This window comes from Perognathus longimembris, chromosome 14 (assembly GCF_023159225.1).
Source record: "Perognathus longimembris pacificus isolate PPM17 chromosome 14, ASM2315922v1, whole genome shotgun sequence".
Taxonomy (NCBI): domain Eukaryota; kingdom Metazoa; phylum Chordata; class Mammalia; order Rodentia; family Heteromyidae; genus Perognathus; species Perognathus longimembris.
The window spans coordinates 11,688,596-11,714,827 of NC_063174.1; the positions used below are offsets into that span (position 1 = coordinate 11,688,596).

Consider the following 26,232-nt stretch of genomic DNA (forward strand, 5'->3'; position numbering starts at 1 on the left):
AGTTCCTCATCTGGAAGATAGAACTGTTCTGTTGATCTCTCTACTTGAAGACATGGCTATAGGCCAGATACAGGTGGTTACTCAGGAGGCTGGAATCTGAGAATCACAGTTTGAAACCAGCCTGAGCAGAAAAGTCTGCTAGATAATTTCTAATTGGCCAGCAAAAAAACAAAACTGGACTGGATGCATGGTTCAAATGGTAGGGTGTCAGCCATGAGTGAAAAGCCAAATGAAAGTGAGATCCCATGAGTTCAACCCCTAGTACCAGCACACACATTAAAAAAAGAACATAGCCACAAGAGCAAATAAAATATATATATATACATACATACATGCATACAGAAATAAGTGTATTGCCAAGTATAATGAGCTTTATAAATATAAATGTTTGAATGTCTCTTATTTACAATACACGCATTTAATATCCACTTTGGAACCAGAATAGTAGTAACATTTTACCTTAAGAGACAATGGGATATTGTGTAAATTTTGAAAAGCAGATGTTTTTGTCATAGATCTTAAAAATGGTAATAAAAATAGTTCTCTGATTCCTCACAAATACTAGCAGGAATGCAACATACAGGAATGCAAAGAAATCTGGGACAAGGATAATTTGGCATTATATACCAAATTACATATACATTTACCCTTTGAGACCTCTGTCTTAAATATATACTTCTATGAAATAACACATAATTTTGGTATCATTTTTAATAGCAAATGAAAACAGCCTAAGTGGTAGATTAGCTAAATAAACTATGGTATATTTACATAGGAAAATGCAAGGCAGTTAGTAAGAAAGAATAAGGAAACTATCTGTAAACTGAAACTGCGTATTTTCCATGATATATTGTTAAATGAAAAAGAAATGACTCCTTTTACTACCTTCTATGGGAAAAATAAGAAAAGGAATGATAAGCCAGAAACTAATAAAAATGGTTACATTTGGAAGTACTAGGCAGGAAAGAGTTACAGGTATAAGATAAAATACTAAATTTTCTATTTACCTTTTTGAATCATATGAATGTTTACATTCAGAGACTAAATTAAATTTGAAAGATAAAAAATAAGACCTAGACTTCAGTACCAATAAAATAATTATCCCTGACTATATCAAAATGCTAAAATACTTATGAGAGAAAATATTTAATTGAAGTATTTTTTAATCATTATCCTCTGTGCATTGTTAGTGACATATTTAAGAGCAAAATGCAATCAATGCAAAGAAATCTTAAAGTCTGCAGTGTTGTTCAAAGATTGTGCTCTTCTGTTGCTATCAATATTCAATATATTTTGTTGGATTGAGCAAATAAACAATAAGCATTACTAGTAGCCAAGATTTTTACTGTGAAGTAAATGGAATTAGGAAAAAGAAACTTTAATATTAAATTTACACTTCATATATCATATTTTTAAATGTTTTTTTTTTGTTAATCCTATCCACTTAAAAGGCTTTTACAGCAACAGATAGACATGGCACCCAGATTTAGTGAGCAAATACCACCGCTCATTAAAAGCTACCAAAGCTCTTAAGTGTGGATCAGGAAAACTAGGAAATGAGTCCAACTTAGCATTATGCTAAAAGCAAGAAAGTGCTCAGAGTAGTTGTAGTGCAATATGATATTATAGAATTCTGGAGTCATCTTGAAAAGGTCACCACTAATCAAAGCTGGGGACAATTCATCAAAAGAACTATGCTTGATTATAAAATATTGAACTCTTATTCTCAAGATCTAAAAGAGAGAGATGGAAGATATAGATATAAAACTTTTTATTGAAGAATGTAAGTTAATAAATGTGGGTATAATTAAATTTTCCTACCCACATTTAATATTAAATATTGTTAAATGTGATAGTATTTTTAAAAAACACAACCAGTTGCTTCCAGTGTAACTATTTTAAGCAAAAACATAAATCAGAAGTTATAAGCCAGGAGACTGTTGCTCATGTCTATCGTTTTTGCTGCTCAGAAGGCTGAGATCTGAGGATCATGGTTCAAAGAAAGCCCTGGCAGGAAAGTCTGTCATTTTCTTCTCTCCAATTAACACCCCAAAATCCAAAAGTGTAGCTAGGGTTCAAGTGGTAGAGCACTAGCCTTGAACAAAAAAAGATCAGGGACAGTGCCCAAGCCGATTCAAGCTCCAGGATCTCTAGCACTAGAAGCAGATGGTCTAAACAGTTTGGGGAAAGTTCTTTAACTTATATGAAGGAGTTTATAACCTAACTGTAAGAATGGACTTAGGCCTGGAGATATAGGATGTTAAGTGTCTAAACTATCTGTAGAGATTTACTATTAAAATTTTCTTTGGAATGTTTCTGACTTCAAGTAATGTGTTTGTAAATGATAGCAAATAGACCAGCCCAATCTTTAATCAAACTTTATGTTTTAAGAAACACAGTACACCATCGCCCATTTTATTGTATTATATTTTTTTTGGCCTGGATTAGAGTTTGCTTGCTTAGTGGGAACTCTACCACTTGAGTTATACCTCAAGCTTGGGTTTGTACTGGTTATTTTGGAGACACAGTCTCACAGGGTGTTCTGCATGGGCTAGCTTCAAACCACAGTCCTTAAGGTCATGAGTAACAAGGGTTACAGGTCTGAGCCATTGGTGCCCACCTCACATAGAACCTTTATCTAAGAGATTTTATTCATGCTAGATTAGGTAATGATCCTTTCTCTAGTTAGAACTAGGGCACTTAGTCTGGAGTTTCTAGTTAATTTTTAATCATCTTAATTACTGAGGTGTTTTTGGTATCCCCTCAAATGTTAACCTGAGATTAGTGCATCATTCACTTTCCACTACTTATAACCCTAAATACTCTATAGGAAATCGACATGATATGGCTGGAGGAGAACTAGACTACTGATTTATCCTCATTCAATAAGCTAGTAGCTTGCCAAGTTTTCCTAACATTATTTCCCATTAAATGAGCTTTTATGTTTAGAAGTATAATGGTATAGCTCTGAACAATTATGGCTCTTCCCACCCTGTAGCACGGAGTCTGATTTTTAAGCAGTGAAAAAGCTTACCACTTCCGAAGTTTCTGTGTATTTATGTTGAATACCTGTACCAATTTTGTCAATAATTGCTTTATCTTCAGTACAATCACCTGCTTTGAGAAGATCAGGTACTACACTTATCAGCAGGAGAGTCCTAACTATATCCTAGACCCTAAGTGTTGATTTCAGTTGGAGAATATGTGGATTTTGTGAGTCAAAGTTAAATTGGGTAGAGAAATGTCTGTCACCATGCCAGCTTAATAAGTTGAATATTACTTTTACTTTGTAGGCCCATGGCTTAGTCTGAAATTTGAAGTTGCATTGATATATTATCTCTACTAGTCTCCCAAAGGATGATGCCAGGCTTTTGAATTAAACTTGAATAAGGTTGATTTGTATTCCCTGTTAATCAAAATTTGAAATGTTGACATTAGAAAATTTCATTCAGTGCTAATTATATATGACTTTTATGAAAGTTAGGAAGGAAAGAATCCTACATTTTAAAGTTTAGTATCAGCCTAAAGCCCTATGAAAACAATAGTGAGTAGCTTAATAAGCCATCTTAATAAGATACCTTAATAAAACTAACCAGTTATTCTAGCTTGCTGCATTTCACTTGACAGTATAAAATTCAGTGACTCGCTTCCTCTATCATTAATTGAAACTTTTCTGGCTTTAAAAATAATCAAAAAACTTAGTAATGTTACACCGCCATTTCTCAGCCCAGCTTGACTCTTGAATGTCTTTAATAGCAATATAGTATATAATTTCTAGGCAGTGGGGTTTTTGTTTTGTTTTGTTTTTTGTTTTGGTTGGCCTTGAACTCAGGGCTTGGGTGCTGTCCTGTGCTTTTTTGATTAGGTCTGGTATTTTGCCAGTTAACCCACAGCTCCACTTCCTGGCTTTTTGGTGGTTAATTGGAGATAAGAGTCTCAGATTTTCCTGCCTGGGCTGGCTTCAGACCTTAATCCTCATACCTCAGCCTCCTGAGTACCTAGGATTACAGGAGTGCACGACCAGTGTCAAGGCTCTAGGCAGTGTTTTATATGTACATTTTACATTGGTATAAGGAAAGAGTATAGCTTGTATTAACCGCCTTATAGTCTTTAATATTTATAATATATAGTGTTATGTGATGATTATCTTTTAGCTATGAAAGAAAATTCATAATTTGTTAAATTTTATAATAGTATGTTAAATTTAATTTAAGAAAAGAGCATTAAAATTTAGCAGTATGATATGGCATTAAATAACTGCTTATGAGATGATATTTGGAATTCCTAACATTTTGCTTTTACATTGAGTGATTTAATAGAGATTTCTCAGCCTTCCTTTGCTAGAATATTCCCAAAGTAGCACATTGAGGCTATTTCAGTCTTTACTCCAATATATGAAAAACAATTAAATATTATTCTAATATTTTCTCTCTCTGTATTGTCTCTTAAGTAATAATTGCCATAACAGGCTATACCTAGTTTGATCAAACAACACAATTCATAGGTCTCATGAATATAATCTTAAGATAAACTCAACATATAATTTTGTGTCCCTATTTGTATTTAACATGAGTGTGATTTCTACTTTCTCTGAGTATCTAGTGGTTCCTCAGGAATGGAAATTAAACTGTTTAGAGGTGACAATTTTTTAATTATGCTAAAAAAATAATCACCTAAGATTATGACCAAGCTCTGATCTTGTTTTCAACCCCACTTTGCTTGTATTTATACTCTCAGAAGTCCTCAAACATTAATGATAATTTTATCCTTTTGCTTCAAAAATAGAAGTCAGACCAGACATTTTCATCTTTGCCCTCGGGATCTTTTATGCATTTTTAAATTATTCTCCAGATACACTCCTATATTTTTGACTAAGTTTTTCCTAAGACTGCAAACTTCCTACCCATGGCCTGTTCCTACCCATATAGCTGAGATTACAGGTGGACACCATGCCCTGCTTATTCACAGCGACAGGATTTCACTAATTTTGTTCCCTGGCTAGCTCAGCATGGTGATTTTCCTGAGAAGCTAGGATTACAAGCATGTACCATCATACCTGCCCAGTTTTTACACATTTTACATTACTTGTTGTTTGAAAATGCTTATTTATAATATTCAAAAACATAGTTTAAAATATTTTATTATTTATTATCCCCAAGAGCCCACAAATATATATCAAAGTCAATTAAGTTACCTGAATATATTAACATATGTTGTAAGTTACTAAAGGAAAGGAACCATTTGCTGTATGCTATTAAAAATAAACATTAAAGATTATTTTACATATCTTCAAATTAAAATTATTTCCAAAGGATATATAATACTCTATTATAGAGTAATTGGCTTTATGCCTTTAAATTGTTGGGTGAATATTTTTTCTCAACATGAACAAAGTGTATAACTTTAAACTAGTAACTTACGTTTCTGGATTTACTAAATACTTTTGCTAGTGCACTTTACACCATCTTCCTTTCTCATGCCAGCATTCTGATTATGTTCTGAAGTGTTCTATCATTTGCTATTATTTGACACTAACATTCAATCTGGCTTTTCCAGTTTACTGAGTCTGCTTGGTATATTCAGTAACTGATAAATCAATAAAGCCTATTGTGATATACAAACTTTCATCTCTATGAACCAGTTATAAGCAAACTCTAAGTGAACCCATGAGTCCATAAACAGTATGTTGTGATTACATTGACTCTGAAAACATTTGACTTTCACAGAATACATAGTTTATTGTGTAGTGTAAATTGGTTGGAGTACTGCTCATAGCTTTCTGAATAATGAATCCAGTGAAAATGTTTATTTACTAGGAATACATCTTAAGTAGTTATTCTGGCGAGCTACATGTGAGTAGCAAAATGATACATATGCATCATATTTCTTATTTAGGATGTGGAAATTGGACCTGTTAATAAAATTTTTATCCTTAGTAATTGAATTTTATATTGCTTTCATTATCTTTTTTTTCATATTATGGAAACAAAACTGGTCCTTAAAACTTTTAAGTATCATTAAGTAAAAACTTTAAAACAGTGGGGCTGGGAATATGGTCTAGTGGTAAAGTACTTGCTTCGTATACATGAAGCCCTGGGTTCGATTTCTCAGCACCACATATATAGAAAAAGCCAGAAGTGGCGCTGTGGCTCAAGTGGTAGAGCGCTAGTCTTGAGCAAAAAGAAGCCAGGGACAATGCTCAGGCCCTGAGTTCAAGCCCCAGGACTGCCAAAAAAGAAAAAAGAAAAAAAAACAACCATAAACTTTAAAACAATGAACTCTGCACTGATTAAGTAAAAGGTAGAGAATAAAATGAATGCATCAAAGATTTGTTCTAGCAGTCCCATCATTTGCTCATTGTCATTAGTGGGTTTTGTTTTTCTTTTTATTGTTTTTTGTTTTTGCTTTGTTTTATTTTATTTTCAGCTCCATGGATTAAACCCTGAGCCTTGCACCATCTAGGGCAGATCCTCTAACACAAATACATCTCCAGCCCCAAAGGATCAACACTTTATTTCTTTATTTTGTTTTTGTTTCTTGTGCTGGAGATTGAACTGAAGACCTCTTGCATGATAGACAGACAAATGCTCTACTGATCTGTGTCCTCAATTTAAAACAATTCTTGCTATTAAGAAGGAAAACAAGTTTCATTAGAATTTGATGAAGTCTTAAATAGCTAACTCACCTGCCACCTACTTAATTAAATAGACCATACTTTCAAAGCTATGTATCAGCTTCCTAGAGAGTGTAACAGGGAGATTCAATTTATATTTAGGGAAGGTGGGAGGCGTGTTGTAGGTTTGCTTGTTTGCTTGCTTTTTTCCTAAACGGTGCTCAGTAAGATCAGTAGGGTTAGCTAAGAGAGAAGTCCTTCCATATGGAAGCCAAGAATAGTCTTGGTACAAAATATTTGATATGTGTTTTACACGTGAAATAAATGTAAATCTCTCACAGTTGTAAAATGAAAACCGATTCCTGACACAAGGGTTCTATGAAACTCGTGGATAAAAATGACCTGCCGAGCTGAGCACTGGTGACTCACGCCTGTAATCCTCATTAATCAGGAGGCTCAGATCTGAGGATCGAGGTTTGAAGCCAACTCAGGCAGGAAAGTCCATGAGACTCATCTCCAATTAATCACAGAAGCCAGGAGTGGTGCTGTAGCTCGAGTGGTTGAGTGCTAGCCTTGAGCAAAAGGAGCTCTTTTTCTTTTCTTTTTTTCTTTTTTCTTTTGTTGTTGGTGCTTTTGTGACCATACTGGAGCTTGAACTCAGGGCTCATGCTCTTGCTTGGCTTCTTTACTAAGGCTGGCATGCTGCCACTTGAGCCACAGTTCTGCCTTCAACTTTGTGGTGTTTAATTCGTGATAAGAGTCTACAACTTTCCTACCTAAACTGGCTTCAAACCACAATCCTCACACCTCAGCCTCCTGATTAACTAGGATTACAGGTGAGCCACCAGGAACCAGCTTAAATGCTGCTTTATTCCACTGGTGATGTAGTAACTGTATGGACAAGACCAAGTTTATTATCAGAGATATTTCATTGGGAACTTCTTATATTTCAGTATTTTTCCAAAGTTTGATTCAATTGTTCAATTTTTTCCAGAAGCTCACAAGTCTGTTTGGTTGTTGTTGTTTCTTTATTAGCAACATGAATAACCACCTATTAGGTGGATTAAGTAAAAAGGAAAAGTCAACTATCAACATGTTAGATTTTTGTTAAAGAAAGATTGTTACTTTCTCTGCAGAAAGATGTACTTTTATTACAACCTCGATTTTTGAGAGATGATCAGAATTACAGAGCATCAACTGTTACCCCTCCCACAATGCACGAAAGAAAGGGAGGGAGGAGAAGGAGAGAGAGACAGAGACAGAGACAGAGAGACAGAGAAAGAGAGAGAGAGAGAATTCATAAGGACTTGAACTTTGAGTCTCCTACTCTTGCTCAACATTCTTAATCATGGCTTGTGCTCTACCTCCTAAGCCATGTGTCCAGTCCAGAATTTTCCTGGTTAACTAGAAATGTATTCTCACAGACTTTTCTTATCAGGGCTAGCTCCAAAGTGCAGTCCTCTGAGTCTCAGAAGACTCAATCTCAGTCTCAGTGCCAAGCATGAGCCTCCCGACTCTTCTTCCTTCACAATTTGGTGAATGTAATCACCATTTTAGTGATGCTTTTGATTATTCACAAATTGAAATTTATATTGATGGGCTCAAAAGAGGGGAAAACACATTTGTGTATCTTAATAGTGCGAAAAAATTAACTCTGTAATTTCAATCTTTTCAAAACTATCAACTTTCATAGAGACATTAAAAAGCATAAGCACTGATTACTATTTTCTACTCATAGAAAATATTGTAAAAGTCCAATACAAAAGGTTCCAGGTATAGCTGAGTAGTATAGGAAATGCTTAGCATTCATGAGGCCATAAGCACAATCTGTAGCAAAAAAAATAAAACAGTAAAAACTATAATTTTGTTATTGAAATATTACTTCATGGCACTTTTTTGTATACTATGCTAAAAATTTTGTGAGAAAAGCATTTGGGATTTGTTGAATTTGTTAATAAAAACAATGATATGCGTGAATAGCCTTCCCCTAAACAGATTTTTATATAGTTGTGGATTGGGAGGAGGGGGCGTTGTTTGTTTTTGTCAGTCATGGGGCTTGAACTCAGGACCTGGGCACTGTCCCTGAGCTTTTTTGCTCAAGGCTATTATTGCTCTACCAGTTGGAGTCTTATCTCTACTTCCAGTGGCTAATTGGAGATAAGAGTCTCACAAGGGACTTTTCTGCCCAGGCTGGCTTTGAACTGCGATTCTCAGATCTTAGCTTCCTGAGTGTCTAGGATTATGGATGTTAGCCATTAGCACCTAGCAGGTTTTGGGTTTTTTTTTTTTTCTGATAGTAGGAGAAATTCTGATAAATGAAAATTTTAAGGTTAGAAAATGCATGCTTTTAATTTTTCTTAACATTACTGAAATTATCTTTTTAAAAATTCATATAAACTGGTGTTGTTGACTCACATCTGTAACCTTAACTACTTGGGAGACTAAGAATGGGAAGATCATGGATCAAAGCAATACTGGGCAGGAAACTTTGAGAAATCCCTCTCAATCCATAGCCGGGTGCAGTGGTACACACCTGTCATTCTAGTTACACGGAAGACTGAAGGTTCCATCTCGATGGAAAAAGCTAGGCGGGGTGCACACCAGTCATTTCAGTTATGACAGGAAGACTTTTAAAATAGGGACCTAGTGGTTCACGCATATATCTGGACAAGAAGACCCTATCTTTACAATACCAGTTCAGCAGCGTGTTCAGTGTTTGAACTAAGCACAAGTCTCTGAGTTTAAATTCCTCATATAAATAATTATACTCATATAAATACTTAGTAATCTATAAGAATACTCATTTCCGAGAGGGAAATGGGGAGGGGGAGGGGGGGAAAAGAGGGAGGAGGTAACAAGTTGGACAAGAAATATACTCACTGCCTTACATGTGAAACTGTAACCCCTGTGTACTTCACTATGACAATAAAGAAAAAAACAAATAAACAAAATACTCATTTCCCCAAGCCTTTTACTGCTATTTAGTGAGTTATTAGCCTTCCAGTCTATTGGGTGAAAAAATTTCTTTTAATATGCCTTACTTTGTATGTGAACTTCCTGTTGATGTTCATTTCTTGTTTCTATCTTGGACAGTAGGTCAGTTTTATTGATTCATAAGACCTCTTTAGAAACTAAATTAGGTCCTTATTATGCATACTCTAATCATTTGCTATGTTTATAACTTTGCTTCTGCTTTTTTTTTCCAGAAAATGATTCTACATGTGTTAGGTTTATTTGTTAAATTGTGATATTTTATGTGAAACAAGCTTGCCTTCTTTTAAATTGGATTTTTAAGTTTTTATGATTACAGAATAAGAGCATTAGTATTAACTTCATCTTCATTTACCTTTTTTCTTTAACCAAGGAGTTGTTTTGATTAATTAGAAATCCAGGAGCCAGTAGTTTTCATACTTATTTAATGCCAATTCAGATTCATTTATCTTAGCAAATAAGCTATTTAGTCATAGTTATTCAGCCATAAATCTCCTCTTCCAAAGCAAATATCCTTCAAGGATAAAACAAACAGGATCAAAACACAATGAAAGGTCTGAACTCAGAGATACTAGTTTAGTTCCATTGGGTGAGGGAGATTATAAAAGAAATCACCTGAGATAGCCTTGAATGTATGAGAAAACCTGTCTCAGTTCAATTAACCTTTTAAAAATATTTTAAATACATAATTAGTAAAACAGTAGGACCTAGATTTATTTTATCAGAGAAACAAGTTTTCTCTCAGTTTTGTGTACCATGTGTTCCTTAATTGGTTTTTTTTTTCTGGAAAACTTGTAGCCATTAGGTAATAAAATTGTAAAACATACACAGTATATAGTATAAACATGTAGCCTCACTGCCATATGAAACTTTTAAGCTTCATTTTCTCTGTCAAGTATAAGATCTCCAAAACTGTGGAGAGCCAAGTGAGAATAGGAAAAATAGATTTCATTTTTCTCTTTTAAATAATCTCATTGCATATGTTACCAGTTACATGCATTAGATTTGAAAAAAAAACAGATACCTTTTGGGGGTCTCAAAGGGCTTTTTTGTTGGTATATATATGTTTTGTTTATTTCCAATACTGTTGTGTTTTGCAAACCCAAGAACCTCATACATGCTAGACAAGTGCTCCACTACTGAGCTATGCTACCAGCCCATTAAACGCCTTTTTAGAAGGCTAAACATTTTGAGAATGTTTATTTAAACAATATACATGGTATTTTTAAACTACTAAAACAATACACATTAATTTTTAGAAAGAATGTAATGTGACATTTTGCAAATTTTTTACAGAATACATAAAAAATTATAAACTAAGTATATCACTTAACATGCTATCCATGTCTACGAAAAATGCCATTTGAAGCAAAGGAAGGGATGACATTGTCCAAAAAGAAATGTACACTTTATGTGACTTATGTAACCCTACACCTCGGTAAATCACCTTTATAATAATAATTTTTTCAAAAGTAAAAAATATTTGTGGCATTATATATAAAATTAATAAACTAGTACAAGTGATTTTAAATCTCCCATATAGTTATACCATAATTTACTTAACTAATTATTTTTATTATCTATTGTATTGTTTTTGAAGTACTGCTACAGTGAGCATGCTTAAAATTAAATATTTGCACATATGTGCAATTATTATAAAAGGCACATGTCTATGATAGTGGAATTGTTGAAGAATAATTTGAATAGTTACAAAGGTCAATAAGTTAGAAACATAGTATTTGTATAAATACTATTGAAGACCTAGAGATTTTTAACTTCTTTTGGTATATGGAAAAGAGAAATGGGATAGTTATTTATGGTAAGTAGCTAAGTTTCATCTTGTCTCTAATTGTGATCTACTTTATTACAAATATGTTTCATAAGAATGGTTCAAATAACACAAGCTGTAATATAAACATAAAGTATGAGCTAGAACTAACTTGGAGGAAATTTTTACTCAAAATTATGCTTTCCATATGCCTTTAATATACATATACATATATATTACACATTCATCCAAATATCTATATGTATCTGTCTGTATATATGTATGTGTGTGTGTGTGTATATATATATATATATATATATATCTTCCAATGGTACATAAAAGATCAGAAAAAGCAGAGTGAGAAGGGGTTATATAGGATGTGAATTTAATCAAAGTATATTAAATGCATGCATGGAAATATCACAATGAAACTCTTTTGACAGAGGCTAATTTTTTATTTATTTTTATTAATTAAAAAAAATTTTGACACGGTGTTGTGCAAAAGGGGTACAGTTACATAATAAGGCAGTGTGTACATTTCTTGTGATATCTTACACCCTGTTTTTCTTTCCCTTCCCTAGATCAGGTAGACATATATACTATACACAGTGTACCAAAAACATATACAGTATCCACGTGGCCTACACCAAAGGAAATTCACTTAGGACTTTAAATGTATCGTCAACAATAGAGTTTGCTTATCCTTGTCTTATATGAACATACATACATGGCTTTTGAGCTATTGTGATCCACTGAGAGGTCTGTTTTTAACGTTTATATGTTGAGTAGTTGTTTGGTTTTAGTTACATAATGTTGGGTCTCTGACCCAAACCTGTGGGAAATACCATTTGACAAGAAGTTTGGTTTCCCAGACCTGGTCTCTACTGTCTCCCCTTCCCCCCACCTTAACAGTCATAGATCAAGGAGATCATGCCCCTTTGTTTTCTGTGTTCTAGGCTTGTCTCGCTCAACATTATTTGTTCAAGTTCTGACCATTTCCCTGCGAATACCAATATTTCACCATTTCTAATCGCTATATAGTATTCCATTGTGTATAGGTACCATATTTTTTGGACCCATTCATCTGTGGAGGGGCATCTGGGTTGTTTCCATATTTTGGCTATTGTGAATTGTGCAGCGATAAACATGGAAGTGCAGATGTCTTTTTGATATCTTGAGGCCTGTTGTTCAGGATAGATGCCTACAAGTGGTATGGCTGGGTCATAGGGTGGATCTATGTTGAGCTTTTTGAGGAACCTCCATACTGTTCTCCAAAGTGGTTGTACTAATTTGCACTCCCACCAACAATGGAGAAGGGTTCCTCTTTCCCGCACCCCTTCCAGCATTTGTTGTTGCCTGAGTTCAGAGTATAGGCCATTCTAACTGGAGTGAGGTGGTATCTCAGGGTTGTTTTTATTTGCATTTCCTTTACTGCCAAGGATGTTGAACATTTCCTCATATGTTTCTTTTTTTTTTTTTTTTTTTTTGCGCCAGTCCTGGGCCTTGGACTCAGGGCCTGAGCACTGTCCCTGGTTTGCTTTTTGCTCAAGGCTAGCACTCTGCCACTTGAGCCACAGCGCCACTTCTGGCCATTTTCTATATATGTGATGCTGGGGAATCGAACCTAGGGCTTCATGTATATATGGCAGGCGCTCTAGCCAGTAGGCCATATTCCCAGCTCTCCTCATATGTTTCTTTGCCATTTTTATCTCTTCTCTTGTGAAGTCTCTCTTTAGCTCCTTTGCCCATTTCCTAATTGGTTTATTGTGCTTGGAGTGGCTTAGTTTTTTGAGTTCTCTGTAGATGACGGATATTAGACCTTTGTCTGTTGCTGTGCTGGTAAAGATCCTTTCCCATATGGTTGGCTGTCTTTCTAGTTTGGTGGCTATGTCCTTAGCTGTGCAGAAACTTTTTAATTTGTAGTAGTCCCATTTGTCGAGTCTCTCCCCTATCTGTTGTGCCCCTGAGACTCTATTCAGGAAGTTTCCTGTGCCTATAAGTTCTAGCGTCTTTCCTACTCTGTCCTTCAGTAGTTTCAAGGATTCAGGACTGATGTTGAGGTCCTTGATCCATTTTGAGTTGATCTTGGTGCATGGTGATAGGCTAGGGTCTACTTTGAGTTTTCTGCATATGGCTGTCCAGTTTTCCCAGCACCCGTAGTTGAAGAGGCTATGTTTATTCCATTGTGTGTCTTTAGCTCCTTTGTTGAATATCAGCTGACTGTAAGAGTGCGGTTTTATTTCTGGGTCTTCAATTCTATTCCATTGGTCTTCAGGTCTGTTTTTATACCAATACGAGGCTGTTTTTGTTTTGATGGCTCTATAATAGAGCTTGAAGTCTGGTATTGTGATACCTCCTGCACTGCTTTTTTTGCCTAGAATTGTTTTGGCTATTCTAGGTCTTTTGCTGTTCCATATGAATTTATGGGTTGCTTTCTCTATTTCAGTGAAGAATGTAGCTGGGATCTTGATGGGGATTGCATTGAATTTGTATAACAATTTGGGCAATATGGCCATTTTCACTGTATTGATTCTGCCTACCCATGAGCATGGGAGGTCTTTCCATTTCCTTGTGTCTTCTTTGATTTCCCTTTTTAGATTTTTAGAGTGACAGAGGCTAATTTTAAAAAGAAAGGGAGAGAAGAAAAACATCCAACTACTAAATAGCCCCTTGAGTCCCTTGTACTTGAAGAAGAGCCTTTGGAACCAAGTAGAAACTTTGATGAGTCAAAGTTGGCATATGTAGGCAAAAGAAATGGGAGAAATGAACTAAAATAGAATATACTATATATTAAAGGTCAGTACTGTTTTGTAGGAGGAAAAAGAAATTTTAAAAGGATTCAATAGCTTGTTTTGAGGCTAGTAAATTATCCTCTCAATAAGATGTTAACAGACTGGACATAACATAATGTGGATGATTCAAATATCTGAATATATGAACATAGCATTACAAACACTAGTAATTTGGAAAATTTTTCATAAAAGGTGACATGAATATGGTGAACTCTTTTTACTCATCAGCAGCACCTTTTTCCCTACTCTTTCATTGTAAGCACAAATTTTAAAAAATGTTAGCTTGTCGAACATGTGGGGGGTTAGCAAAAATATTATAAGATATAAAGAATGACAACTCATAAAAAAAAAAATCACCTCCTAGCCAGGCACCAACCACCTGTAATCCTAACTACTCAGAAGGCTGAGATCTGAGGATCTCGGTTTGAAGCCAGCCAGGGCAGAAAACTCTGAGAGACTCTTGTCTTGAGCACAAAAGCTCAAGGATAGCACTGAGGCCCAGAGTTCCAGTCTCAGGACCTGCAAAACAAAAATCATCTCCTATATTAGCAGTGTGCAGAAATGAAAAAATTTAAAGTATTTAGTTTTTTCCAAATATTGATACACTTAACATACTCGTACTAAATACTTGAAAAAAAACTTATATACTGCAAGAGAAATCATTTGAGTTAAAGAGAATCTGGCATCTTGTATCAGCATATAGCTAATAATATATGTGTATCTTCACTCATTTATTATTTCCTACAATAAATGTATGCTGAGTGATCTGAGTCTGCTGTTACCCAGCACAGATAACAGAAGCGTGAAAGCTTCAAAGAACGTGAACTTGGCCCTGTGAAATGAGTGGGGTAAGAATTAACAGAAAAGAGAGAGAAAATTAATAGGAAAGAGAAACGGAGCACAATGAATAGAGGGCCAAGTGTGAGCCTAGTCTGTGAGATGAGACACGCAGACGGCAGGCTGGCAGAGCACGGGGTCTGTGGAATGACATCAGATAGGCAAGGTTCTGCCGGATTGCGAGAGCCTTCAAATTATGCAAAGGCATTTGGTTTCCTATGTCAGGAATAAGAAGACATTATAGAGTTGTGTCCATGATTACTTGATAAAAAAATAATAATAATAATAGTTGAGAAACTCTGGCGTGTCCCTCAGCATTCAAGGTTGATTGAGATGTTTGGAATTAGAGGAAAATAATACCAGCTAGGAAACCATCATAGTACTGTAGTATAAGAAGGCAAGAAGATGATGTTCTAGTGTGGGCACTGAGAGTGGGGTTTCTGTGAGAAACACAGAGAAAACATGAATTAGTGACCAAATAGACACAGAAGGGTACACAAGTCAGTATTTTAAGGTTTTTCTGCCTAAGCTGTAGCAACAATACAGTGCCATTGATAGAATGTCTTTAGTTCCATGCTAAGAACTGATTTCATTTTCTTTTTGTGTAACCCTAACTTACAAACTTATGAGAAAAAATATTAAGTTGAATTTGAGAACAGTACTGCCAGGTCGCAGATATAAAACTCATCAAAATTGGCTTCCAGAAACTGAACAACCGAAGAAGGGAAAGGCTTTTGCGATCCTTCTCTGGGAATAATAGAAATACCCATGAGACTCTGTGTAGAATGATAGCAATTTAGGTTATATAACCCCACTTCCCACATAATTAAACTCTTTCCATAGAGTTTAGTACTAAAAGTCAGAATGTCCAAAGTTATTCTGAATCATAAAGATTATTCTTAAAAGCTGTATCCCAAGCCACTCAAAGATAGACCAAATGTCAGTGCCGCCGTTTGAGGTGTCATTCTTCAAAAGGCAATATGTAACTCCTCTACTGGGCAAACAGCAGATCAACTTCTGAGCTGCTGTCACTCACATTGGAAAGAATTATCTGAACCAGACTCAAGTGTGAATATTTAAAAATCCAGCTCTAAGCTTCTGAAAGCTGCACAAAGAGAATTTTACTAATCATTTTGCTTTAAAAGGCATAGGATGAGAGAGGGCTATTAACAAAGACTTACAACAACCATTCATTAATGTAATTAACCTAGGTGCTTTACTCAGAAAAGATATTTCTGTACAAGTTTTAGTAATATACACAAACTGGAAAACGTACACATATTACCCAAACCTAAGTAATCTAAGGAAAAGTAATGATAATTACATTATTCATTATCATGCTATATATAGTATTAGAAGATCTTTAAGAATTTTATCGGTAGGAAGTTTGAAGCTTTGTTTTGCAGGTTTATCTCCGAAAATAATACAAGTTAGATATTTTAAATAAAACAGCCCATTTAACCTAAAAGAAATAATATGAACCTTCAGATGTAACCTAAGCAAATATGCATAGGGGTTGTCCTTGGAGCTGTAGAACAAAGGCAACACAAATGCTAGAATAAGTAAAAATAAAAATAAAAAACAACTCTCCAACGACTTGACATCTCACTAACAAGGTAGAAACAGTGGTTTACAGCAGTAATCTCCATTACTCAGAAGCCAAAATCAAAAGGATTATGGTTCAAGAGTAGCTCAGGTAAAAATTAAGAAGACTGTCATCACCAGACTCCTGGCTCACACCTGTAATCCTAGCTACTCAGGAAAATGAGATTTGAGGATTGCAGTTGGAAGCCAACCTGGGCAGCAAAGTCCTTGAGACTCTTATCTTCACCTGAAAACTGGAAGTGGAGCTGTGGCTGAAATTGATAGAGTGCTAGCCTTGAGCGAAAAAGCTCAAGGACAGCACCCAGGCCCTGAATTCAGTTCTCACTACCCTTAAGAAGATTGTCATCTCACTAAACTGGGCATGTTTGGGCATGGTAGAGCATGCCTGTGGTCTCAGTTGTACCAGCAGCCATAGGTAAATTGTGATCTTAGGCCAACTCTGAACAAAAACATTACCTGATAAATCACTAAAGCAAAAGACTAGAAGTATGTTTAAACAATAGAGTGTCTGTATAGTAAGAAAAAAAGAAAACCTGCAAGTTCAGACCCAGGTACGACAAAAAAAAAAAAATTGAGTGAACTAGTTAAAATAGTTGTCACTTGCTTTCCTGCTGTCTGTCTTATATCTTCCTAAGTCTGACTGATCCTTCTCCCATAAGCAGTCTACTTGCATAATTGCTCTTTGTACTCTCCCTTCTCTCTTGCCCTCTTTCTTCCTCTTCTCTCGCTCTGTTTTCCCTTCTCTCCTTTCCCCTCTCCTCTCTGCTCTTTCCCCTCTTTCTCTCTTCCCATAAATTTTGAAATAAAAAAGAACTGAAGAGGCTGACTTTCATAATTTTGAAAATTCATTGTTGTCACATTGGGTAAATGCTTCCTGATACAAAATAAAACCAACCTTGACTTAGCTCTCACTTCAGACAGAATTTCATCGTCCATCTTTTCCATTACACACTCTAAACTTTCTTCATTAAAAGTGAAGAAATGTGTTCTTTTCAGATAATTATTCTATCATCTAATGGTTCCTGCAAAAACGCAACTGTGTACTACAAATCTTCACATTGATGAACTGACTTTTTTTTTTTTATACAGGATCTGGCTGTGTAACCCAGTCTGGCCTCAAGGTTGTGATCCTTCTGCCTTAGACTCCAAAGTGTAGCATTACAGGCAGAAGCCACCATACCCAATAAGTATTTGACTTGTCTTATTTTTCAAACCTACTTATAGTGGGTCACTATCAAAATTTCAAATTCATTACTTTAGAATTGAGAAAGTAAATGAAATTACTCCTTATTCCCAGCATATGTGTATGTAAATATTTATATATGGGCCCTACCCTGTGGATATTTGAAAGAACACTCTACTAGTTACCAAGTACAGAGTAGTGCACAGAAAACAGAATATCCCTGCCCTGGTGGAGCTTCATGCCCTTGTTACTGATGTTTTCTTGGGAATCTTATATAGGATTTAAATAGCCTCTGATAGGCAAAGTGAAAGGGCCAATAAAAATTATCTCTTGATCTTAATTCATCCTGTTAGCTCAATCACTTTCTGATGTTGAGTTAGAGGCTTAAGCAAAATAGCTCCATTATCTTTTGTTAAGTACTTTATAATAGTATCATATCCACTGCACTACTGCTGCCATAGACTAACTGGACTCCGGGGGACAATGTAGACATTCTATCTCACAAAATCTTAAGTAAGTTCTGGGTAAAATTACATGAAATCACTGTTTTAAAAATCTAATAACTTGAAATAAAATCACCTTGGAGATACTAAAAAGAAGGAAGTATAGCTTTAATCTTTTCAAATTATGTTTCCTTATTATCTTTCAGTTGTACAAAGAGGTTTCCATTTAACAAATAAGTTTATAAGTTTAGTGCATCTTGATCAATATCACATCAGCTTTAATCTTCTTTACATATTAATTTTCAAATGGGCAAAAACAAAAATCGAGTATACAAAGTTTTGCACATTTTATATGTCTAATGTTATATTTATTATTGATAGATAGCTAGTTAGTAACTAATGCTATGATAGACTGATGAGCCTCATTTTTCCACATTTATATAAGATAATCAATGGTAGTCTACATATAAAGTATGAGTAACTTCTCAGTGCCTTGTCTACTTTGGCTATTAGTGATATTAAATAAGGAATCACATATCTTAGCACTGTTAAATATGCATGTACTATGTTTTCTATGTCCTATGTAATCTCAAAGATAAATTTAAGTTACTTGCTTAATTTCAAGGTGAAAGCAATTTCCTAGTACTACTGTAAATCTAAAAAGTGAAGTTAAGTGAGTCGTAGCAAATAAAATAATCCAAGAATTTGAGGTCTGGGTACAATCTGCAACATATAAAATCCAATAACCATATGAAAAATGAATAATATGAAGCTAACTATGCCATAATTTTCTACAGTTAAGAATTCCTTTTATAATCCATCTCCATAGAGAATTTTGAATTTGTGAAAACATATCATATAACATGCATCTATAGTAGACACCCCCAAAAACCTATGTCGAACAAATGTTAAGAAGGTACCATTTAAAAACAACTACTTACACATTTCTGAATGTTCAAATAATAGTATTTTATATGATTACTTCTCTAGAAAGCTAAAGTAATATATCTATATTGATTTCATTTATTTTTTATTCCAGTAACTGTAGATACCTTTTACACAGCAAAATAGTTTGGAGAGAACAAATTGAATTAAATTTGTTTAATTTGAAAGTTATAGCAAATCAATCAAACTTTTTTGTCAGCGCTGGATATCAAACCCAAGGGGTTTTTTTGTTTGTTTTGAGATATTTTTGTAGGTTGTTTGGCTGGTCATGGGGCTTGAACTCAGGGCCTGGGTGCTGTCCTTAAGCTTTGTTTTGCGGAGGTGGGGTTTGTTTTGTTTTGCTCAAGGCTAGCACTCTACCACTGGAGCCACAGCTCCACTTCAGCTTCCTTGGATTCTTGTTTTGAGTTTTGTCTGTTTGTTTTGGTAATTTACTAGAGATAAGAGTCTCACAGGGCTGGGGATATGGCCTAGTGGCAAGAGTGCCTGCCTCGGATACACGAGGCCCTAGGTTCGATTCCCCAGCACCACATATACAGAAAACGGCCAGAAGTGGCGCTGTGGCTCAAGTGGCAGAGTGCTAGCCTTGAGCGGGAAGAAGCCAGGGACAGTGCTCAGGCCCTGAGTCCAAGGCCCAGGACTGGCAAAAAAAAAAAAAAAAAAAAAGAGTCTCACAAACTTTCCTGCCAGGGCTGGCTTTGAACTTTGATCCTCAGACCTCAACCTCCTGAGTAGCTAGGATTTTAGGCATGAGCCACCGGCACCCAGCTCAGATCCGGGGTTTTATACATGCTGTGCAAGCACTCTACAACTGACCTACACCCCAGCCTTAATGCACTCATTATTCAATAGTAATGATAGTTTAAAATTTGTAAAACCCCTTGTACAACCTTTTGAAATTAAAAAAAAACTGTTAAGTTAAAAAATTAGTACTACTAGTCTCATCCTCAAATTTTTCCTTGTCATTTCCTCTTTTTCTTCCAAATGAAGTCAATAATGCCAACTGACTACAAGCAGCAACAATCTTATCTGTAGACTATCTGTAGAACTATCTAGTTCACATCCATGAAATCATTTCAGAGAAAATGTGAAACTCAGATGTATCTCCTGAGATCTTTAACATCAGATATTTACAAATTTAAATTAAAGCCCTGTCCCATAGTAAGATACATATGTACTTTTTCTGAATCATACAACTTTATCAGAAACTGTCATGTCTGGACATGTGTGAAGGGTTAGAGGTAGAAAACTGACATGGAAGCTGGGTAATTGAAATCACTCCTCTGGTTTCAATTGTAATGTCCAGTCAGGACCAGCCTGCCTAGTCTCATTTCCTGTCATCTTCTACCTCATATCCCATCATCCTGAGAAACAAAACTACAGGTAGTCCTGGGTATACATCATGATTTTCCTATCTGTAGGACTTCACAAGCCTTTTCTCTGCCTGGAAAGCCCATCCTAGTCCTATTTTCATCCCATCTTTTACAAGGTGACTATTTCCCTCTCATTCTTTAATTAACTCAAGATCATTAGGAAACCTTTGCAGACCTCTCCTTTGCTTCCATTCCCAAACCAGATGCTGTTTAATGCTTGTATTTATACTTTCATAGTACCATTTGCCAATAATTTACTGAAGCTAACCATATATACATCCATTTTCCAACCTTGTTTCTAATTATTCAACAAATACTGACTAAACAGAAATGAGTCCCAATTTTTCCCTTGAACTTAAACTCTCCTATCCAAATAGCTGCTTCTTATCCCTACTAACATGACTCACATGGGCTGGAAATGTGTCTTAATGGTAGAGGGCTTGCTATATATACCACATAAACAGAAAAGGCTGCAAGTGGCACTGTGACTCAAGTGGTAGAGCACTAGCTTTGAGCAAAAGAAGTCCAGGGACAGTGCCTAGGCTCTGAGTTCAAGCCACACGACTGCTTCCCCCCCACCATAAAGTAAAACCTCAAATATATAAATAATAGACGGAAGTCATCCTCTCACACATTCTCCAGAAGAAACCTACTCCTTTGCCTTTGTTAGAGCATCACTATCTAGTCACCAGAAGAAGGCGCTTGACACCCTTATTGCCCGACCTATTTCACGCCATTAAAAAGTCCTAAATACCTTTCAAATCTAGACCCTTCTTTCTGTCTACATTTCCACAGCTCTAATTTGGGCCTTCAAGTCTGTTTTTATTGTTGTTGTAGGAAAATATTTATAGCATTTTCACCATTTTAAGTGAGTATAATTCATTGACATGAAGTACATTCACATTACTGAGCACTGGACTTTAACTTGGAGCCTCAAGCCTGTTCCATTTGCTTGATCAACTGACTTTAGCTCACTTTAGCTTACCCCCAGTCCTGCTTTTTTCTCTGGTTATTTTGGAAATAGAGTCTTACTCACTTTTCTTCCACAGCTCTCTTGATACCACAATCCTCCAGATCTCAGCCTTCTGACATGAATTGGCACCCTTTCATTGCTTCCTACATTAGCACTATTATGACCAAGTTTTAGTAGGTCAAAGCTCCAGTGAGAAAAAAATACAGTGTACCAATATTTTTCTAAAATTTTTTCAACTTAAATGTTGAGTGAATCATGGCCAGGTGCTAGTGGCGCATGCCTATAATCCTAGCTACTCGGGAGGCTGAGATCTGAGGATCATGGTTTAAAGCCAGCCTAGGCAGGAAAGTCTGTGAGACTCTTATCTCCAATTAACTAAAAGGTAACTATATCTGATGGAGCAACTTCATTGCCTAAATAATAGGAATGCTTTTTCTAGAAAGAATGTTGTCTAACCAAGATGAACTCTCCTGCTATCTCAATGACAAATATAGAAATTATTTTCAAAATTGGAACCTATGGTAAGATACTTACTTTGGCATAGCTAGCTAAGGATGACATATTTATTCTGTTTTCACTTATAAAAAAAAAGCATCTAGTTTATAAGAGTATTCAAGTCCACAAGATGTCATAAATCAACCTTAAAGGTGTTAGTACTGTTAAACAGTGTGGCCCACAGGAGAGATGAAGGGCATTGATAGTTAAACCTAGCATTGCATCCAGCTCCAAAACCCACTAACTTCATAGTTCTGATCCAGTTACACTCTATGAGCTCTCTTTTTTTAAGTGAGAAAATATAAGTAGGCTACATAAGAAACTTACTATGGCTTAGTTTATTTACTTGATGGACTGTGCATTTCATTATAAAGTATTAAAATGTTAATTGGAGAAAATAGAATTTCTGCCTTAAAAATAGCCATGAATTTAGTTTCTAGTGTAAATGTATGTTTTATTAGACAATTAATAGATTGTAACTCTTTATTCCTATGTTCAGGAATAATGTGTTGATAGTAAATGAAATAAACTAGCAAATACTTTTTTTCAAATATTCATTTTATCACTTAAATTAAGCAAATTTACATTGCTTTTGGAGTACCATTTACTTTTGGGGGGGTTGCCCTAATTCTTTTTTTTATTTATTTATTAATTAAATTTTGTTGACAAGGTGTTGTGCAAAAGGGGTACAGTTACATAATAGGACAGTGAGTACATTTCTTGTGATATCTTACACCCTCTTTTTTTTTTCCCTTCCCTAGATCAGGTAGGCATATATACAATACCCGTTGTACCAGAAACATATACAGTAGCAAATACTTTTTCAATTAAACTTAGGTAAGAATATGAAGAAACTTTGTGTGAGGTATTTGGGTTTCAACTCAAGGCTTTTGCCCTCACTAAGTAGGTACTCTGTCACTTGAGCTATGCTGCCAGCCCTTTATACTCTATTTATTTTTGAGATATATTCTTGCATCTTTGCCCCCAAAAGGGTTAAGTAGACCTGTATTCTACCATTCTTCTCTCTATAGCTGGGATGACTGGTACATATCACCAGGTCCAGATTTTTCTGTTAAGGTGGAGATCTCTAAAACATATTTTGCATATTGTGGCATAGATCCAGAGTCCTCCCAAGCTCAGCCTCTCACCTAGCCGAAATGACAGGTATGTGCCACTACACCCAGGTATTGGTTGACAAGGGGGTCTCGTGGATGCCCAGGCTGGCCAAACTCAGCTTCCCTTACAAGTGTGAGACACCAGCTGTGGGCCTTTGGGGGAAAAAAATTAATAACACTATTGACACATACTCCATTAATGCATACTCTGAAATCTGTAGGTCTCTTAACATCTAAACCCTAACAGACATAGATCTGAACTAAAAACAGCTATAATAAGGCCCAAATTTGTCACTTTTACCATAGAACCTTGTAAAAGGAAATACTTGTAAAAAGGATATTCAACATGGAAAAATCTTAGTTTTGGCACTAACCCTTTCCTATGTCATGAAGCCCCTGTGAATGTCATTGGGTAACATTAAAACACTTGTATCCTGTTCTAGTGAAGTCCGTACTTTTTTTAAAGAACATTATTGATTGGGATAGTAAAGAATGACCTGAAGGCAAATTCTGCAAGGTGCTTTACCAGACACACAACTGCCTTCCTGTTGGCACGGCGTCTGCTGGCAGATTATCCCATTCCTTACAGGAAGGCATAGGCGCTTCATTGTGTTTCAGAAGTCAGTAAGCTTTTACAAAACTAAGCAATTGACATTTTTCTCAGTTCTGAGATCAGATTTTCATAAATCATTCAACCTGGTTAAGCTGAGAATGTGGTTGATCTAGCAGTTGTTGAAATATAGGGGAGACATTGCAAAACATGATATTGAAGTATTTCCTCCTAACTTCTTATGAGATATGAGTTCTAAATGGAAAGATGTCCTAGTATATAAGAAATGAAAATGAGACAACCCTACCTAGGAAGAAGCTAAGCATTTTCTGCATTTTAACAATATACACTTGTTAATATTTCTACGAGGAGCCATTTGTTGAGAGGGAATTCAAAGGTGAGGATATTGGTCAGCAGCAGCAGTCAGCACAGAAAAAAAGTTAATTCAAACTATTATTGGATTTTAATAGTAAGTTTACAGATACTTTTGTAATTTAGACTACAATTTTCATCCTTGTCCTTCACAATTCAAGTATCCCATGAATCATAATATCCAGAATATATAAGATAGCACTAGAGAAAGTCTGACTAATCTGTCAATGCAATGAATTCTCCCATGAATCTTCCACTTCAAGTATTTGTATCCCTCTAGACTGTAGTAGTGAGTGTATAAAGTTGATGGGTAATTTACAGATAGTAACGTATGGTAATAAACTTGGACATGATTTACCTTTTTACTCCCCAAATCTCCCTTCCCTAGAACAAAGCCTTCCATGCACCTGTATATCTTGCCACATATTCCTGTTTTCTTTGAACAGAATTCTTGTTATATGCAAAAATCATTCAACTAGCTGTAAACTAGTTTTCAAAGTTGTACGTATCGCGTTGTCCATTCCTCACTGAAACAAGTAGTCTGAACAAGAGCATATGACACTAAGAATGCCCTCATTCCTTTAGTGTCTAGCTCTGCACTGTGTTTATTTGCAAAGGACCCTCATGCATGGATCCATATAAATGAGGCAAACTGGAGCAGACCAGACTCTGTGGCTCACTAATCTTTGTGGCGGGTAGAATGTGTATATGAAAACTGCTGGCTGTGATTTTTACCTACAGGGAAAATTTTTCTATGTGTAACATCAAGTGAGATTTGGGGTTAAGATTTTATGATTCCATAAGAAAAAAAATATACACATATATATGGAGAAAACTGATAGTTCCATTCTGTTATCTTTTGTTAAGCAAAATTTACTGATCCACATGAACATTGACCTCCGATCCATTGAGTAGCCTAACAACACCACAGAATGGACTTCTGAACTTTTGACTGTTTCTGTTTAATTGATTAGGTTTCAATTCATTTGACAAAAATCACTTTTTTTTTTTTTACTAAAAAGCTTACATAGGTAATTTTGACCCTCCACTACCCAAAAATAGAAACTGTTTTAAATGTAGTACAGAAAGTCTGGTGAGAAAGCAGTTAGGTCATTTGTATATATTTAAATTATTTCCATGATTGTGGGACATGAAAAATTTCCCACCTAGCCATCCAATTAATGTCTTGATTTCCTTCCACCAGATGATTGCATAAAAAATATTTAATGTATAAATTGTACAGTACCAATATGTTGCTTTTTTAATTAAGTCACAGATATGAAATGGCTAGTATTTCTGTGTTGAAATAAGCATTTCCTAGATAAGAATCAGTTTGAAGCTACTCTCCGCTTAATAGGCTATCTTATCATATTCATTTACAACCTTAAGGCAAGTAGGTAAATGTATTGAAATGAGTTTCCTTTATATTTTGTGTGACATCTACCTCTCACAGAATTTGAGGATCAGAGTTAAAGTCTGTGTTGTTGCAATTATTTAACCCCAAATTCTTGGCGCTCTGCACCACTGTCTCTCACAGTAATGCCTTGTCTCTTAACATGACTCCCAAGGCAGGCAAATACTGTCCTTTTTGAGTCAAAACATTCCAAACAATAATTACACTTTTTATTCCTTTTTTTCCCCTTCCCACTTGCCCTACCCCCAACTTAGGTTAGAAAGGCTGGTGGACGTCCTGAGGAAGAAGGTTGGAACCGGGACTATGAGGACAGTGATCTGACTGAAAGAAACGACAGTCTGGGGGAAGCGATCACATCTGGTGACCAGGCTGCTTCATTCAACACTGTGTAAACACGAAAAGCCTTAACTTAGCAAACAGTTGTTAGAAGTGGGACACTCCAACCACATTCCAAGCTGAGATAAAATCAAATCACAAATGTTTAACCACTTTGCTGCTGACTTGAGTTATTTATCCAAATGTATGAACTACAGACTTTTACCGATGGGTAGCTATAAAGTTACAGCGTATTTTGTAACTATTTTATATTTCAGTGTCTTTCATATAAATCATGTTTTACTGGGATACCACTAGAGCAACACGGTAAAGTTGGCCGGGGTCGTATCTTCACACATGGCCCTTTCAGAATCAAAGTGCAGCAAAGTAAATATTATCTAAACCTTAATCTACTGTTAGGTCAAAACTTCAAATGAATGTATTTTCC

The 26,232-nt window shown here is 35.6% G+C and overlaps 1 protein-coding gene across 3 annotated transcripts in view; it reads left to right on the forward strand.

Annotated features, from left to right (window-relative positions):
• The window catches only part of Mipol1 (mirror-image polydactyly 1), a 250,668-nt gene extending 224,714 nt beyond the window's left edge, over positions 1 to 25,954 (forward strand). For all 3 annotated transcript variants that reach the window (XM_048362982.1, XM_048362983.1, XM_048362984.1), the window contains one exon: positions 25,724 to 25,954. In XM_048362982.1, coding sequence (XP_048218939.1) covers positions 25,724 to 25,790 — 67 coding nt within the window. In that variant the 3' untranslated portion in view covers positions 25,791 to 25,954. The remainder of the gene's footprint in view (positions 1 to 25,723) is intronic.
• The last annotated feature ends 278 nt before the right edge of the window (positions 25,955 to 26,232 follow it).